Source organism: Hemitrygon akajei, chromosome 15, assembly GCF_048418815.1.
Source record: "Hemitrygon akajei chromosome 15, sHemAka1.3, whole genome shotgun sequence".
In the NCBI taxonomy this organism is placed as follows: Eukaryota; Metazoa; Chordata; class Chondrichthyes; order Myliobatiformes; family Dasyatidae; genus Hemitrygon; species Hemitrygon akajei.
In genome coordinates, this window is record NC_133138.1 from 83,480,754 (window position 1) to 83,498,596 (window position 17,843).

Below are 17,843 nucleotides of genomic sequence, written 5' to 3' on the forward strand. Positions count from 1 at the left end.
CAAGAAACTCCTGTAATTTTTGATGACTTTCTTCACTGTGAATAACATGTTTAGTTGTCAAAATACTTCTCTTCTTGTGGAATCCTACATAACGATGAACAAAAGGTAGCTCTATTGGGTACTGGAGAAAGCCATTTAACCCAAAATCCTGTTTCTCTATCCATGTAGATCATGACAATCTGCATCTCAACTCAATTTACCAGGTTATCCTTCACAGCTCAATACCTTTATCTACAAGATCTTATCATCCCTACACAGAAAGTTCCAAATACCCTGTAAAGATTGAATATAATGTGGAGAAACATGAGAACACCCAATGTGGTAGAGATATCATTTTAAAAAGATGAAGGTCTATGTCAAGGGACTTCTGACATTCATGATCAAGAATCATTTAATGTACAGGTATGGAAAGTGATTACTTTGAAGAAAGTAATAAAGCCTTGATACAACTATACAGGGCTCTGGTGAAACATTTCTTGCTGGTTTTGGTCTGTTCCTAAGGAAGATAACTTGACCTAACGGAAGTGCACTTTAGTTTCATCACAGTAATTCCCAAAATAAACAGTATTTGGGAACTGAAGGCTTTACAATACCAACCAAATAACAATCAATACGTGTGCATTGACCATCCAACTATGTGATATTCCAACATAGGACGGATTATCCAAAATTTCGATGAACCATGAAAGATTTCATTGAAATATATAATACTTCTATCACAACACTACTGGTGATGAAAGGCTGTCTCATTAAGCTGGAAGGTCTAAAACCTGGGCTTTTAGATGTAGGATAGGATTCAGCCGTCTTGAAGAGGAATTTTCTTACAATCTGTGTACCTTTCTAAATTTGTACAACAGGTGGATGGTCAATGCACACGTATTGATTGTTATTAGGTTGGTATTGTAAAGCCTTCAGTTCCCAAATACTGTTTATTTTAAATTTATTTGTTCCTGCAAATATTCCTGAATTATAGTCATAAACAAGCGGATCTTGCTCTAGATGTTCAAAGTAAATAGGAAATAGTACATTATATTCAAATAATAAAAAGCCATTAAAACAATAACATTGTGCCAAAGAACCCCAGCAAGTGCTTTACTTGATATTTAAACCTTTGATACACTTCACTACAAAAAAAACCTTTATTAAAAATACAGAATTCAACCTGGAATGCCTGTGTTATTTATTTGAAAGAATGAGAAGCATACTGCAGTAACAAAAGAAATATATAACATGAAGAAATCAAAATAAAAAACTGCAGAATATTTATGGTCCTGTCAGCCAGACTAAACCGTAAACTAATTAGTTTTGACTTCAATTCCTGACACAGCAATCTATGTGGATTTACAGAAAACAATGATTTGCCAGCTCTATACTGCAGTGCTAGGGCAGGTACTGTGGGAGGGTTGTGTAGGGTCAGGGCACTGTTGAGAACATATGGTTAATTTCCTTTGTAGGTTTGATATACCATGACTTGCAGATTCATTGCAAGAACTGCTAATTTATCAGTTTTATTACCAAGCAATATGGCGATAGAAGAGCATCACTAACAAACTACAGTCTCCAAGTATTTGCAGGGTGTCCCCAATAACAGAATGCACAAATAGAATGCAACAACTCTTCTGTATGCTAAAAGCCTTCCTTGGGTCCTAGAACCCCTTCAAAGGCCACCAATCTTTGTACTGTTGGGAGCAGTCAGCAATAGAAGACTGAAGTTCTTGATACCTTACAAACTCTTCTGAAAGTGTCATACGACACTGAAAAACGTGATCCTTTAATTCATGCTTTTTAAAACTATCTGCAAGAAACAATATGGGGACAGGATGTAAGATCACTCCTTTGTGGTGCTAAAGCTCATTTTGTATTTCTGCACTGTGTAATGTAGAGTTCTGATTTTAGCCTAGTTTCTTCAGGCACCTTACAATTCAACCTATTTGAAGCACTGCCCTGGAGGGTATAATGCTGGATTTCAAAACATAAAACATTACACCCAGAAAATGAGTTTACCATATAGTTCATCCTGAATAATCTTTGGAGAGGAATCCGTAGTACCTCATAGCAAATCACATTGTCAATGTAACATTTGGCTTGTGGTGCGACAGTGTAATGAACAATAATGAAAGAGAAGTCATACCTTCTGGTATGAATGGCAAGTGAAACTGAACCCCACAACCCAAGTCCAATCCAACTTCTGAGCCGACTTGAGACACCAGTGCTACACTTTCATACAACTTAACTGAGCGAAGTACTTCCTTCCTTAGAAATGGGGAATTTGCAGTGAATTATCTGCCAGTCCACTGCTTATAGACTGGAGTTAATTTCACGGAAGCATACTTAAATGTTCCCTCTTCTAAAACCTTGGTCAAACAGAAATTGCTCACATGGGAATTCTATCACTTACATAGCCCAACCCACACACAGGAAAGAACTGCATACCAAAATAAACGGAAGCAACTTACTCTATACAAGAGAAACCTGCAATTAGCATACTTCTGTTTTCTGCCAGCTTCACAACAAAGCAAGGAAGCCACACGTAGACATACAGTAGATTAATGACATCACAGCAGGAATATGTTCCTATGAATTCACACAGTGTGACAGTATTTTGCTGAAGCATGCTGTCCTTTGTTCAATGTATTCTTTCACAGGGAAAGACCAGAGGATAAAGAAAGTTGCAGGCAGTATGTCAGTTGATAAGTCCCTTTGGCGTTTTTGTTTTAAATATTTGTGTCTATCAAAGTGCTCAGCACATGTTCTGAGTTCAATCACAGTAAAAGTTTTCTCATGTAGTTCTGAAGTATACACAACCTAGTGCAGAAAGATCCACATGAGGCTCATTGCCCTTGTTTCTTGGAAAGATACCTGCAGAAGACGTGAAATAATCAATTAAAATGAATGGCATTTAATGTTAAAAGATAATAAATATTCAAGGGTACAAACAATGAATAAAGAGATGTTGAAAGTAAGCTTTGAGTTCTTCATTATCACATAGGCAACTGCTACACTTTTTTTTAATTAAAAGTCTGTCAGTCCTTTTCTATTTCATGAGTATTTCTATGGCAACCTCTTCTCTGAACTTACCTTCCTTCAGTCACTGTTAAAACCTTGTTTGTGATTTTCCAGAAATTCCAAAACTAGAATACCCCAAAAATTCCCATATTTACAAACTAAACTGGTTTATAATTATGGCAGTTTGCTCCCTATACTTGCATTCCTGGTGGTATCCTATCAGGATGAACAATTATCCTATCTAAACTACAAGAGAGTTGAGGGGAAACTTTCTTGCATAAAATAGCAAGAGGCCCTAGATAGAGTAGATAGGAATGATTCATTTCCCCTAGCAGGGGGATCAAAAACAGATTTTAAGTAATTGATATACGGATCAGAGGGGAGAAGAAGGAAGACTGTACATTTTTTTAACCTGAAGAGTGGTAGGGTCTGGAATTCATTGCCTGAAACTCTCATCTCATTTTTTAAAAAGTAGTGAGTGACCTGAAGGGTTTATGCTGGTAGCTCTTTGTAAACTGGTCCAGTTGGATTAAGTGGTTTCCCTATCATAGATTTTCTACAATTGTATTAAAATACCTCTTAAAGTAGCTTCAGTAAAGAAATATTCAGTTTAAAATGCATAAATAAAATAAAGACCCATGTCTACAGAACAAGTGCATAAGGTACCCACCAACTGGATTCTACTTCTAGCCCTATATTAAAAGCAAATGCATCCATGAATCATTCTTAGAAGGGTATCAATGTTCCAACGTGCTACGTTGCCCCACTTCACAATCTAGCATCACAGTTGGATACTGAAGGATACTGAGAACAATTCAGTCTGCTGCATCCACAATCACATGACTCAGCTACAGATCTAGAAAAGTAGCTCCTAATACATTATAACACACATCAGTGATCCTTTGTCTCTTAGGATCCGGTCACAACCCCCAATTCATAAAATCCAAAATACTTATACCACCAGACTAAGCAGAATTTAAACTGAGATAAAGGGCTGTACAAACAATGTGAAGAGAAACATTAAGCATAGGAAATAGTTCTTAGCTGAAAAAGCTAACAATTAGCCTAATTCCCCTTTTACATTCCAGGGGATCTCTCTCTTTCAGAGATGCAGTTCCGTTTTGAAAGTTACTACTGAAACTGCAGATTGCAACAATTCACTGAGTAAATATACTTCAAACTTTCACAAAGGAAAAAGAAGCAGAAATAGAAGCAGTTCTGAAAACACGAGATTCTGCAGATGCTGGAAATCAAAAACATGCAAAATGCTGGTGGAACTCAGCAGCTATGGAAATGTAGACGTTTCAGGCCAAGACCTTTCTTCAAGACTGGAAAGGGGAAGATGCCAGAATTTTTATTCTTTAAATCTTCTGTAATGGGGGGGGGAGGGGACTCACTCGGTAGTAGGTGAAGCCAGCTGGGTGGGAGAGGTAAAGGACCGGAGAAGAAGGAATAGGAGAGGACTGTGGACCATGGGAGAAAGGGGAAAAGTGGGGTACCTGGAGGGAGATGACAGGCAGCTGAGAAGAGGTAAGAGACAGAGTGGGGAATGAAAGAGAGAAGGGGTGGGGAAATAATAATAAATACATAAATAAAAATTACAGAAGGAGATAGCAGGTTGGAGACAGAATATGAGGTGTTGCTCTTGCATCCTGAGAGTGATCTCATTGCGGCAAAAGAGAAAGCCATACACTGACATATCGAAATGGAAATAGGGATAGGAATTTAAAATGTTGGCCAGCAGGAAGTTCTGCTTTTGGCGGATGGCATGCAGGTGCTCGACAAAGTGGTCCCCCAATTTCCATCAGGTTTCAACAAAGTGGTCCCCAAACTGAATCAGTTCTGAACATAATTTGTAGCTGGTGCTCCCAATGCAGCCTCCTCTACATTGGCAAATCACAGTCCACGTTCCAAGCCTTCTCTGGTAATGTTCCCCAACATTTCCTGCACTACATTGATGACTGCATTGGTACTGCTTCATGCACCCATGCTGAGCTTGTCATTTTCATCAACTTTGTCTCCAATTTAGTGGCTCATTTCCGACACCTCGCTCCCCTTTCTTGATCTCTCTGTCTCCATCTCTGGAAACAAACAGTCTACCCACATCTTTTATAAACCTACCAATTCTCACGGCTACCTTTTCCTATTGTCCCCTGTAAAAGTGTTATTCTTTTTTTCAGTTCCTTTGTCTGCCACCTCTGCTTCGAGGATGAGGCTTTCTTTTCCAGGACATCAGAGATGTCCTCCTTCTTCAAAGAATGGGCTTTCTCTTTCTCCACCACTGATGCTGCCCTCACCCATATCTCCTCCATTTCCTGGACATCCACTCACAACACATCTTCCCACCACCATAACAGCGATTGAATTCCTCATCTTCACCTGCCACCTCATGAGCCTCCACATTCAACACATTACTCTCCACACTTGCACCATCTTCAATGGGATCATACCAGCAAACACATCTTTACCTCTCCCCAACTCTCCACTTCCTGCAGGAATCGCTCCCCCTGTGATTCCCATGTCCATTCGTCCCTCTCCATTAATTTCCCTCCTGGTACATATACCTGCAAGCAACAGAATTGCATACCTGCCCATTTACTTCCTCCTTTACCTCCATTCAGAGCCCCAAACAGTCCTTCTAGGGAAGGCAACACTTCACCTGTGAATCTGTTGGGGTCATCTACTGTATCCAGTGTTCTGATGCGGCCTCCTCTATTTTAGTGAAACTCAATATAAATTGAGGGACTGCTTCATCCAGCACTTCTGCTCCATCAGCCAAAAGTGAATTTCCCACTGACCAACCAATTTATTTCCTATCCCCATTCCCATTTTTGACATGTCAGTCCAGGATCTCCCCGTCTGTCACAATGAGGCCACCCTCAGGATGAAGGAGCAACTCAGCTCATATTCTATCAAGGAACCCTCCAACCTGATGGCAAAAACATCAATTTCTCCTTCTAGTAACTTTCTTCCCACCCCCCCCCCCCCCCACCACAGAATATGCAACATAGAAATTTACAGCACATTACAGACCCTTCCACTCACAATGTTGTGCCGACCACGTAACCTACTCTGGAAACTGGCTAGAATTTCCCTAGTGCATAGCCCTCTATATTTCTAAGCTCCATGTACCTATCTAAGAGGCTCTTAAAAGACCCTACTGTATCCACTTCCACCACCACCAGCAGCAGTGCATTCCATGCATCCACCACTTCCTTTGTGAAAAACTTACCCCTGACATCCCCTCAGTATCTATTTCCAAGCACCTTAAAATTATGCCCCCTCGTGTAGGCTATTTCAGCCCTGGGAAAAAGCCTCTGGGTATCCACACAATCAAAGCCCCTCATCATCTTATACACCTCTATCAGGTCAACTCTCATTCTCTGTTGCCCCAAGGAGAAAAGGCCAAGTACACTCAACCTATTCTCATAAGGTGCACCCTCCAATCCAGGCAACATCCTTGTAAATCTCCTCTGCACTCTCTCTATAGTATCCACTTCCTTCCTGCAGTGAGATGACCAGAACTGAACACAATACTCCAAGTGGGGTCTGACCAAGGTCTTGTACAGTCATAACATTACCTCACGGCTCTTGAACTCAATCCCACGGTTGATGAACGCCAACACATCATACATCTTCTTAACAACACTGTCAACCTGCAAAGCAGCTTTGAATGTCCTATCAACACAGACATCAAAATCTCTCAGATCCTCCACACTGCCAAGAGTCTTACCATTTATATTATATTCTGTCTTCAAATTGGATCTACCAAAATGAACCACTTCACACTTATCTGGGCTGAAGTCCATCTGCCACTTCTCAACCCAGTTCTACATCCTATTGATGTCCCCTTTCTCTTTTCCTTTTTATCTTTTTCCCTCCCCCTCCTCTATTTCCCACTAACCTTTTACCTCTTCTCCTAACCTCCCCCTGGTGCCCCTCCTTCCCTTTCTCCTAAGGCCCACTCTCCTCTCCTATCAGATTCCTTCTTCTCCAATACTTTATCTTTCCCACCCACCTGGCTTCACTTATCACCTTCTAGCTGGTCCTCCTTCCCCTCCCCCCACCTTTTTTTATTCTGGCATCTACTCCCTTCCCTTCTTCTCCAGAATATGGCTCTTGGCCTGAAATGTCTACTGTTTATTCATTTCCATAAACACTGCCTGACCTGCTAAGTTACTCCAAAATTTTGTGTGTGCGGTTCTGAGAAGGCTTTTAAAGTGCTAATCAGGTAAAGAGATTTAAAAGGAAGGGGAGAAGATGGAAAACAACATTTTAAAGTACAAGACATCAAAATGGATAGAAGTTTGGTTAAATAAAAAACAAAGGAAACATGTCATTTCTATTTTGTCATACTGTAAGCTGCAGAGTGCCCCAGCCTGCAGTACCAAGGGCCAACCACAAACAGTCAAAATTGCCTTAGATGAAAGGATGGAGAGCAAGTTATCCAAGTTTGTTGAGGATAGTCTGATGCAGGAGAGAGTTGTGAGGATACCAAGTGCATAGCTGAAGACAGCAGAGAGTACCAAGGGGGAAAGAAAAACGTTACTTTCTCTGGGAAAAAGAACAGAAAAACGGAATATTATCTGAAAGGTTTGAAACAAAGAAATACTTTCCTTCAGAGACTTGGCATTCTCATACAAGTAAAATACAATGGAAGTGTAATGCCCTGTTTAAAATTTCTACTGCTTTACTGTTAGGTAGTTTATATTAGCAGCTTTCTGTAAAAGCAATGTGCCATACTGGAAACACGAGTGAATCTGCAGATGCTGGAAATAAATAAAAACACAAAATGCTGGCAGAACTCAGCAGGCCAGACAGCTTCTATGGGAGGAGGTAGTGATGATGTTTCAAGCCGAAACCCTTCATCAGGACTGAAGTAACATGGGATGGTCGAGGGGGGATAAGAAGTGGGGGGAGGGACGAAGTAGAGAGCTGGGAAGTGATAGGCTGAAGGGAAATGGGCTAGGGGAAAGGTGGAGAATTATGGGAAATAAAAGAGAAAGAAAGGTAGGGCTGGGGAGAGATTATAGTGAGGGGGGAAAGAGAGAGAAAGAGAACCAGACTAAAATTATAGATAGGGATGGGGTAAGGGGGGGGGGGGGGCAGGGGTATCAACAGAGGTCTGTGAGTTGAATGTTCATGCTGGCAGGTAGGAGGCTACCGGGGCGGGAGATAAGGTATTGCTCCATCAACCTGCGTGTGGCCTCATCTTGACGGTAGAAGAGGCCATGGACAGACATATCAAGTGGGAGTGGTCTATGGAATTGAAGTGTGTGGCCACAGGGAGATCCCGCCACTACTGGAGGACTGAGCGCCGGTGTTCGGCGAAACGGTCTCCCAGTCTGCGGCGGGTCTCCCCAATGTATAAATGGCCACACTGGGAGCACCGGATACAGTATATCACCCCAGCTGACTCGCAGGTGAAGTGGTGCCTCACCTGAAAGGACTGTCTGGGGCTTAGGATGGTGGTGAGGGAAGAAGTGTGGGGGCAGGTGTAGCGCTTGTTCCGTTTGCAGGGATAAGTGCCTGGAGGAGGTCGGTGGGGAGGATGAATGGACAAGGGAGTCGCATAGTGGAGTCCCTGTGGAAAGCCGAGAGTGGGGGGAAGGGGAAGATGTGTCTGGTGGTGGGATCCCGTACGAGGTGGCAGAAGTTACGGAGGATTATACGTTGGATCTGTAGGCTGGTAGGGTGATAGGTGAGGGCCAGGGGGACAGTGGGCTGGCGGGGGGATGGGGTGAGGGCAGAGGTGCATGAAATACGGGAGACGTGATGGAGGGCAGAGTTGATAGTGGACGAAGGGAAGCCCCTTTCTTTAAAAAAGGAAGACATCTCCTTTGTCCTAGAATGAAAGGCCTCATCCGGAGAACAGATACTGCCATACTGGAAAGTGTGTTTTGGCTTCAGCTAAGATAGAGATCCATATTGTCCAACTTGGGAATGTGAGTCAGCCTATCTGGACTGTGGGATGAGGGAGAAGGTACTAAATAACCGTGGGAAAGAGTTTTCTGAAGAACAGTAGTCTGGTTTGGGGTCTTTTGGTGGGAGCTGAAGAGCTGGACAGAACACTGTTGCAAGAAGTGCTTTGTGCAGATGAATGGCTCCATGGAGGAAGGGGCCAATACTCCTGAAAGAGCCAGTTCATTCGAGTTGGTCTTTGAGGGGATTGTGCTTTCACGTAGACCGTGGGTCCAGCGCAGGAGAGATGCACCCCTGAATACTCCAGTACAAGCTCCAACACTGGTGTACATTACACTGGTTTAACTGTAATGGCCTTTTTATTTTATTTTATTTTTTCTCTATTAGCCGTTTGATAAAGCTGAAATTGATAAATATACTTTCATTCTAATTTTATGCAGTGTACGATGTGTTATTTCTTGCCGATCGATAATTGTATATAAGCAGTATTTCCACAGCATTCATTCAAATCAAGGTTCTTTTAATCAGAAAATCACAGCGTTCCTGCTTGGTTCCAGCTAGGTAAATCATACTGACCCTAGACAAATATTCTTCTGAAAGGTGGCCTTCTCACCGCAGAGTCACGTGGCTATTAGCAGAGTCAGCTAATGAGCCAAGTTTGTATATGAGCCGGTGATGGGATTACAGAAGCATGCAGGTACTTAATCAGTTAAGGTGAACATCATTTATTTGTTAAGTGTAAAGCACAGATTAGACACTTCCAGCCCTTTGAGCCATGCTGCTCCAAGCAACCCCACAAACCCAACTGACCTAACCTAATCATGGGACAAAAGGTGTTAGCTATTAGTGCAGGGGCATGGACTAAGAGATTAGGAAAGCCTTGCAAGAACTGTTCAGAGTTTTCTTGATCCCATATCCAAGATACTCTACAGTTTTGGTCTCCTTATTCAAGGAATGTTACCCTTGACTGAGAGGCCTAAGAGAGGAAATGAGGTAGTATTAAGCAGAATGAACCCGTGATCCCTGGAGCTGGAAGAACAAGAGGAATGTTATTGAAGTGTATAATGTTCTGAGGAGGCACAACGTGGCAAACGCGCATGGCTGCTTTCCCTGGGTGAGAAAAGTAAAAGGCAGCATATTCTCAAGAAAAGGGGTCAAATACCTGAAATTCACTTGAGGAAATTTTCTCTTAAAATATTGATATCTTTTGGAATTCTGTTTCCTGTGGATACTGAGTTACTTTAATAAGGACAAGGTATATAGATATTTGGACTATCAAGCTTGGGCAATCATAGTTGGGCAAACATAGAATAGTACAGCACATTACAGGCCCCTCGGCCCACAATGTTGTGCCCTGCCTCCCATATAACCCCCCATCTTAAATTCCTCCATATACCTGGCTAGTAGGCTCTTAAATTTCACTAGTGTATCTGCCTCCACCACTGACTCAGGCAGTGCATTCCACGCACCAACCACTCTCTGAGTTGGTTCCTTCAACCTTCCTCTAATATCCCCCTTGAACTTCCCTCCCCTAGTTTTTGGAGATCAGAGAAGAGAAATGGATTGAAGGTAAGAAAACAAAAATCACATAACCCATAATCTTATTGAATGGCAGTGCAGTATTAGGGGACCACATGACTGATTCTTGCTCCAGTTGTTATGTCTTTAATAAGTTTTGTTTACTTCAAAGAACCATGTTCTATAGAGAACATCATAGTTCTAGAGTTCCAGAGTTGGAATCTCTTCTTACTAAACCAGGATCCAAATCTCCCTGCCTAAGAGAGCAGCAGTACCATTATCTTCATTCAACTGTCAGAACATCCATGCAGTATCAAGTTAGAGCACAGCCTTGCCACTGAGCATAGTGGAGTGGGAGACAGTATGCATACCTTTCCCAGTATTTATGATTAAGCTCTGTAAAGTCTTCTAACTTGCCAATCTCCTTCAGGTATTGCGACAATTTCAGTAGTTCCATATCTTTATCTCGGTTAAGATGAGCCTTCATAAAAGGTCTAATCTGGAAATAAATTGCAATAAAACTCTAGGTAAGTTTACAACTTGTCATTCTACAAGGAAAGTTAGCACAGTTTTATTTCAAAAGCAGAGGGCACACTATATGGACACAGGTCTCTTTCTATCATCTTAAGAGATAATACATGGACATAGGAATATTACAAGTGAATGAATTGCCTTTAGACTGTGAGAAAATGGTGCTTTCTTTCATCTGTACCACAGCCATGTTTTGAATTCCAATGATTACTGTAAGTGAATCAAAGTATAACAAAGCTTTTTCTCTGTGAAAGAAATTTAATACTATTGCTGTTCAAAAACCACAAAAATGAAACTACATGCTCAAAAGGCACAAATATCTGATTAAAATCATCAGTTTATGTAGTCAAGCAAGTAGGCAATAGGACAGCAAAGAAACCATACACATAGCGAACTTTGTAAGGTACAATGCACAGAACTCTTGCACTGCTAGAGATTTATCAGACATCTGCTCTTACCTTCAACCCATTTTGTGGATTCATCAGAAAGTTGCGTCCAATATCATCAAACATTATTGTATTTTTTCTAGTGTAGAACTCAGGAAATTTATCCCAAATGACTCCCAGTGGCTTGACCTATGAGGAAAAGCTTTTGTGAAATATCTTCCATCAACACTAGGATAAGATTCCATTTGCAGCAAAGGGTTTGAAGATAACAAGGAAGAGAGTGATTTTAATTAAAACAGCTCGTGTCATCAATCGCGATGCAAACCTACCTTGGACAGAAAGTGCTTCAGCTACACTAGGAAAAATGACTGAGCTGATGAAGTGAGCCTAACTTTGTTTCACATCCCTTTCTGTTAACGCAAGTTGATAACAAAGCTAGTTTTAGTTCAACTTTAACTGGTGAGACCACATAGAGACACCACAGTTCGAGCTGATGGTGCCAAAATAAGAAAGCACCAAAACTGATATCAAAGATGCAAAGATAGTTTGTTGTTTGGAGGGAGGAGGAAGATAATAGTGTGTTTCTCCCCACCACTACATCAGCAGTACTGAACGGGAATATATTCTGTACCTAACCTAATCTAATCAGGAATGTGTGGTATCAACACTATACACTTAAATTAAGAACTCATATTCCAGCATTATAAAGGGAAAATCAGAACCAGCATGTGTCGTGAAATTTGTTACCTTAGCAGCAGTTCAATGCAATACATTAAAAAAAATAAGTAAATCAATTACAGTATATGTATATTGAATAGATTAAAAACAGAGTAAAACAAATAACATATATTAAAAAAGTGAGGTAGTGTTCATGGATTCAATGTCCATTTAGGAATCAGATGGCAGAGGGAAGAAGCTGTTCCTGAATCGCTGAGTGTGTGCCTTCAGGCTTCTGTACCTCCTACCTGATGGTAACAGTGAGAAAAGGGCATGCCCTGAGTACTGATGGTTCTTAATAATGGACACTGCCTTTCCGAGACACCGCTCCCTGAAGATGTCCTGGGTACTTGTAGGCTGGTACAAGTACAAAGATGGAGTCAACTAAATTTACAACCCTCTGCAGCTTCTTTTGATTCTGTGCAGTCCCCATACCAGACAGTGATCCAGCCTGTCAAAATGCAATCCATCTATATTAGTGTTTGAGTGTTTTTGCTGACGTACCAAATCTCTTCAAACTCCTAATGAAGTATAGTCACTGTCTTGCCTTCTTTATAGCTGCATCGATATGTTGGGACCAGGTTAGATCCTCAGAGATCTTGACACCCAGGAACTTGAAACTGTTCACTCGCTCCACTTTGGATCCCTCTATGATTCCCTCGTCTTACCCTTCTTGAAATCCACAATTAGCCATTTCATCTTATTGACGTTGAGTGCAAGATTGTTGCTGTGACACCACTCCTCTAGCTGGTATATCTCACTCTTGTACGCCCTCTCATCTCCATCTGAGATTCTACCAATGGTTGTATCATCAACTAATTTATAGATGGTATTTAAGCTGGGCCTAGCCACACAGTCATGGATATATAGAGAGAGTAGAGCAGTGGACCAAGCACATACCCGAGGTACACCAGTGTTGACCATCAGTGAGGAGGTTATGCTATCACCAATCAGCACAGATTGTGGTCTTCCAATTAGGAAGTCGAAGATCGAATTGCAGAGGGAGGTACAGTAGGCCCAGGTTCTGCAACTTCTCAATCAGGATTGTGGGAATGATGGTGTTAAATGCTGAGCTACAGTCGATGAACAGCGTCCTGACGTAGGTGTTAGTATTGTCCAGGTGGTCTAAGCCGCACGAAGAGCCATTGAGACTGTGTTCCACACATTCCAGTTTTGAGAATGCAACCAAAATGGTACAAATTGATATACCAACTGATACTCATTTTCAGGATCGGTTTCATTTCTGTATTGTCAAAAACCATTTGATAACATATCACACTGAAAGGAGTTACATAACAAAGAACCATGAGGTTTGGGGGTAATGTGTTAGCATGGATGGAAGGAAACTTAGACAGGAGGAGAAATTAAATTTTTAGATTGACAATTACCAGTGAGGTGCACAGGATTAGTACTGGACTCTCAATAATTCATATGTTATATAAATGACATAAAGGAGAAAATAAAAGAATGAAGTATCAATCCTGCTGCTGATACACTAGACACTAGAATAGTACAGCACAGTATAGGCCCTTCAGCCCTCGATGTTGTAATGTTGGGTAGGAAAAGAAATCAGCCATGAGGTAGACAGAGTGCATGGAGACAGGTTAAACAAGATGGCAAAGGTGCCACTAGAATATATAAAATTATGCAGTCTAATAATAAAAATAGAAAAAATATCTACACAATGATTTCAGTAATGTATGTTTGCTTACAAAGGAATCTTAGTAAGCTGGTTCACAATATACAAAAGCTAACCTGTAGTTATAATAACCAAGTGTAAAGGTATATGGTGGACTACAACGTTAAGACATTTTGCTGAGCTATACAGGGCTTTGGCAAGATATTGTTCAGGACAGTCTGTGCATCATAGCTTTTTCAATAAGTATATAATTGCTTTAGATTTAGCAAAGCATAGATTCACTAGGTTCATTTTTCAGCCAAGGATCTTGTCTGTGAAAGGAGGATAATGGCCTTCACTTAGAAGAATGGTGGATAATTGTACCAAGACACGGAAAGTTCCAAGGAAAGTAACTTTAAAAAAACTGATTATGAAAATTTAAAATGCAAAGAGAATATGTTGAAATGCCTAACAGGTCAGGCAGCATATGGGGTGAGAGACACAGTCAATGTTTCAGCCTGAAATGTTGTTTCTCACAGATGCTACTTAATCTGTTGAAGGTTTTAAGACACTGACAAAGGGGGATGTTGAGAGGCTCCTCCCTGTAAGAATCTTAAACTGGGAGCCAGCGTTTAAGGTTAGAGCTTCTGGGTGCTAGGACCAAGGTTCTAAGCATCCATGGGAGACAGCAGATGCTGGAATATGGAGCAAAAACCAAAGTACGGGGGAAACTTTGTGGGTCAGGCAGGACCCGAGCAGGGAAATCAACAGCTGAAGTTTCAGGTTGAGTCTCTTCATCTCAAGTGAATGCAGCATTTTGTTTTTCACTAAATATTCCAGTAATTCTCCTCGAGGGCCGCATGTTCTCTGTTTTACGTTCTCAGTTGTTACACATATTCAGAGAAGATCCACAGTCTTCAGAACATTCAGGGGACATGGAGAACAAACAGTGCAGACAACACAAGGCATGACATCTAGTTCTTACGTTCTTTATATATTTTGCCCTTGAAATAATTATTTGGCCATTTGTCAATAGGAGGGTTTGTTAATTCTGTGATCTAATTCATTGCAGGTTCTGCACTAAACTCAAAGAGTCATCATTTATTTCTAAACAACCACTTTGCACTTACCTCCACTACTCCTCGTTTAGGTGTATGCACTGTGATCATTGCTGCACTGTCCAACATGAAGGTTATCTTATAATTAGGATGTGTTGTGACTCCAAGTTCCTGAAAAAAATGTGAATGTCCAGCAAAATAAGTCATTCTTGTAATGCTGCAAAACTTCACAAAAATCTTTTCCCTTCCAAAGTAAAGAAAAATGATTAGCCTGTTCTTCTGTGTTTATGAAAATGAGAGGTAACTCAAATGCACAAATTTCTTTTTAAAGTGGCTTGATATGGTTTAGACTACAGCCACTTCCCTGGCTGCAAAGCTGCAATCTGAGCACCAGGGTGTTAAGGGTAGGACGTCCAGGGCAGGGTAAGGGGAGATTTCTTCATTCAGAAGTTTGTGAACCAGTGCTGAAGAAAAGACATTTGAGTCTCAGACTGCCAGATTTTTGAATATGAATGCACATTTAAATAGATAACAGTTGCACTGCACTTTAAACCACCTTTTTTAATGCGCTGTACATTGTAAATACATGCACATTTTATTCCATATTTATACTTAAATATCTAACTTTTTTATATAATTCTTTATAATTGTTTGTTTTCTGTTGCATATTGCACCCCTGACCAACTCACCACAGCAAGCTGCTAATACATTTAAATGTATACAGTGAATAAAGAAAGGATCTTTGACCTTGACCTAAAAAAAACCTCCAACCTAACTTCTGCTCCCTTTTATGCTTGCTCATACATTGATATGAAGCACTTTTCAATAGCCACAATATAATGAGAGTTATTTTCTTTTTGAAACATTGGCTCTTTACAGTATTAAAAAGGATGCTTGCTGGGAGTTTTCATTCCTCTGTAATAGCAGGCTGCAGCAAACCAGCATCTTCACCCATTTAAAAACAAGCAAAGGAGAGTGGCAAGCCATTGAAAGGCAAATACGACATTACAAGTGTGGAACCAGCAAGACCAGGTTGTTTACTACAAGTCAAACAATCCAACAGAGCTATAACGGAAGTGTAACCTCTTACAGGAAAATTGCCCAGGGATAGTGAAGTGTTGGATACAGACAGTAACACAAAGGTCCACTATTCTTATGAGCAGGATATACTGTATGCAATTCATGCAATTACCTGGGATAGAAACAAAATGTTCATAAAGGAAAAGATTTTAAAAAACCTCATTTATTCATAGAGTGTTCTCGTGAGACTTGCATTCATGGATGCAATCGAGGTGCCAGTGCTGTGGGTTGCACCAAGGCTTTCTGAGGGCAAGACAGAGGAGTTTCCCTTGTCCAGCAAGGTTTACCATTTAAAGAGTAATCTGCTCCTCAGCCAACATGAAAACTGGAACTAGCAAATGAGCAATGTGTTACTGCACTTGCACGGTATAGCTTCTATAGCTGGATTTGGAAAAACTGAACAGCATAACACATTTAATTTTTCAGCTGCTCTTCTGTTGCCAGCTGCATTCCAGAGCAAATATGAAATGACTCCTACTGCACGGATACATCATCAGTTACTGAATCAATGCCTCACTGCATGCAGCATCAGTCTCTATGTCAACTGAAATGCTTACAGAGCTGTGCAATTTTGAGGGGAAAAAAAGGAGAGATCACCTAATTTGAAAATATGTATGCAATATAAGCTGGAAGAAAAAAAATTACCTTATGCACACGGGATATGAACTGCCCAAGTTCAAAATGAAGATACCCATCACCCTGGTACTAGCTCATCCTCTCAAATGATACTGTCACTGCTACAAATCGATCAGAACATAACTTATAGCACACTGTCACCAGCAACCATTATTAGCAATAAAACAGAATGATACTCAGACACAACTTACTTTCATTTTTACTTCAATCCACTTCATACTAGTAGCAGCTGTGTAGAAAATTGAAACAAACTGTATTGAGTCTTACTATACTGTATCAAATGCAAAGCCCCACAAAAGTATGTTAAATGGGAATAGCTGCGGTCACTGACTGATTAATTCTAACATCAGCCACAATAATGAAATTCACACTGAAATATTCTGCATATCAATTATAGCAACAAATGAAACAACTTGCTGAAAATATTCAGCACGTCAGGTAACACCTGTGGATAGAGAAATAGACAGGACTGACCCGGAACACTTCTATTTCTTTCACCACGGACGCTGCTTGACCTACTGACTACTTATAGCACGTTTGTTTTTCTTTCAGATTCCCAGCCTTGCAGTTTTTTGCCTCTTAATTACTGTTGCATTATTTTTGTTTCTCCATTTGAAAAGCAAATTCTCACCAACTTTGATGTTCTTTACAAATAACTGTAGGATTCAAGCAGAGTAAGAGATAAAGAAAAGCACAGGGCTATGTGATAATGGGATCACCACTGGCACAGAAAGTTCCCCAAAGATGATAACACAGTTAGAGAAAGTGGTGAATGTAGCATTTGGCTTGCTTGTTTTCATCAGTAAGGGCATTGAGTACAAAGTTATTGCATCATGTTACAACTGTATAAGAGGCTGGAAGACCAAACTTGTTACAGGTGTCCCCCGTTTTTCAAACATTCACTTTACAACAACTCAATGTTACGAAAGACCTACATCAGTACCTGTTTTCACTAACCAAAGAGGATTTTCACTTTTACGAAAAAAAGACGCCCGCGCTATATGTGTGTTTACCTCGAGAAAGACTACAATGACCGTGAAAGCTTGTGCAGGTAGTTGTTTGCGCATGCGTGTACATGCGTATGCGTGTACGTGCGTACGTATGTGTATACGTGCCCATTTTTTTTTCTCCAAATCGACTTTGGCTCGCTATCTTCCCGATTTTGATAAGTGAAACTTTACACCATACATACAATATTTCTACTTTATATAGGGTGTATATTTATATCATTCCTGCTTTTACTATGTGTTTGTATTATTTTAGGTTTTATGTGTTATTTGGTATGATTTGGTAGGTTATTTTTTGGGTCTGGGAACACTCAAAAGTTTTTCCCATATAAATTAATGGTCATTGCTTCTTCGCTTTACACCA

At 40.6% G+C, this 17,843-nt stretch overlaps 1 protein-coding gene across 3 annotated transcripts in view; it reads right to left on the reverse strand.

Moving 5' to 3' along the window:
* Positions 1–1,060: 1,060 nt before the first annotated feature.
* LOC140739511 (ubiquitin-like domain-containing CTD phosphatase 1) overlaps positions 1,061–17,843 on the reverse strand; it is a 43,010-nt gene continuing 26,227 nt past the window's right edge. For all 3 annotated transcript variants that reach the window (XM_073067880.1, XM_073067878.1, XM_073067879.1), the window contains 5 exons: positions 16,664–16,701; positions 14,829–14,927; positions 11,436–11,552; positions 10,818–10,945; positions 1,061–2,859 (listed from right to left, as the gene is read on the reverse strand). In XM_073067880.1, the coding sequence (XP_072923981.1) occupies positions 2,832–2,859; positions 10,818–10,945; positions 11,436–11,552; positions 14,829–14,927; positions 16,664–16,701 (410 nt within the window). In that variant the 3' untranslated portion in view covers positions 1,061–2,831. The remainder of the gene's footprint in view (positions 2,860–10,817; positions 10,946–11,435; positions 11,553–14,828; positions 14,928–16,663; positions 16,702–17,843) is intronic.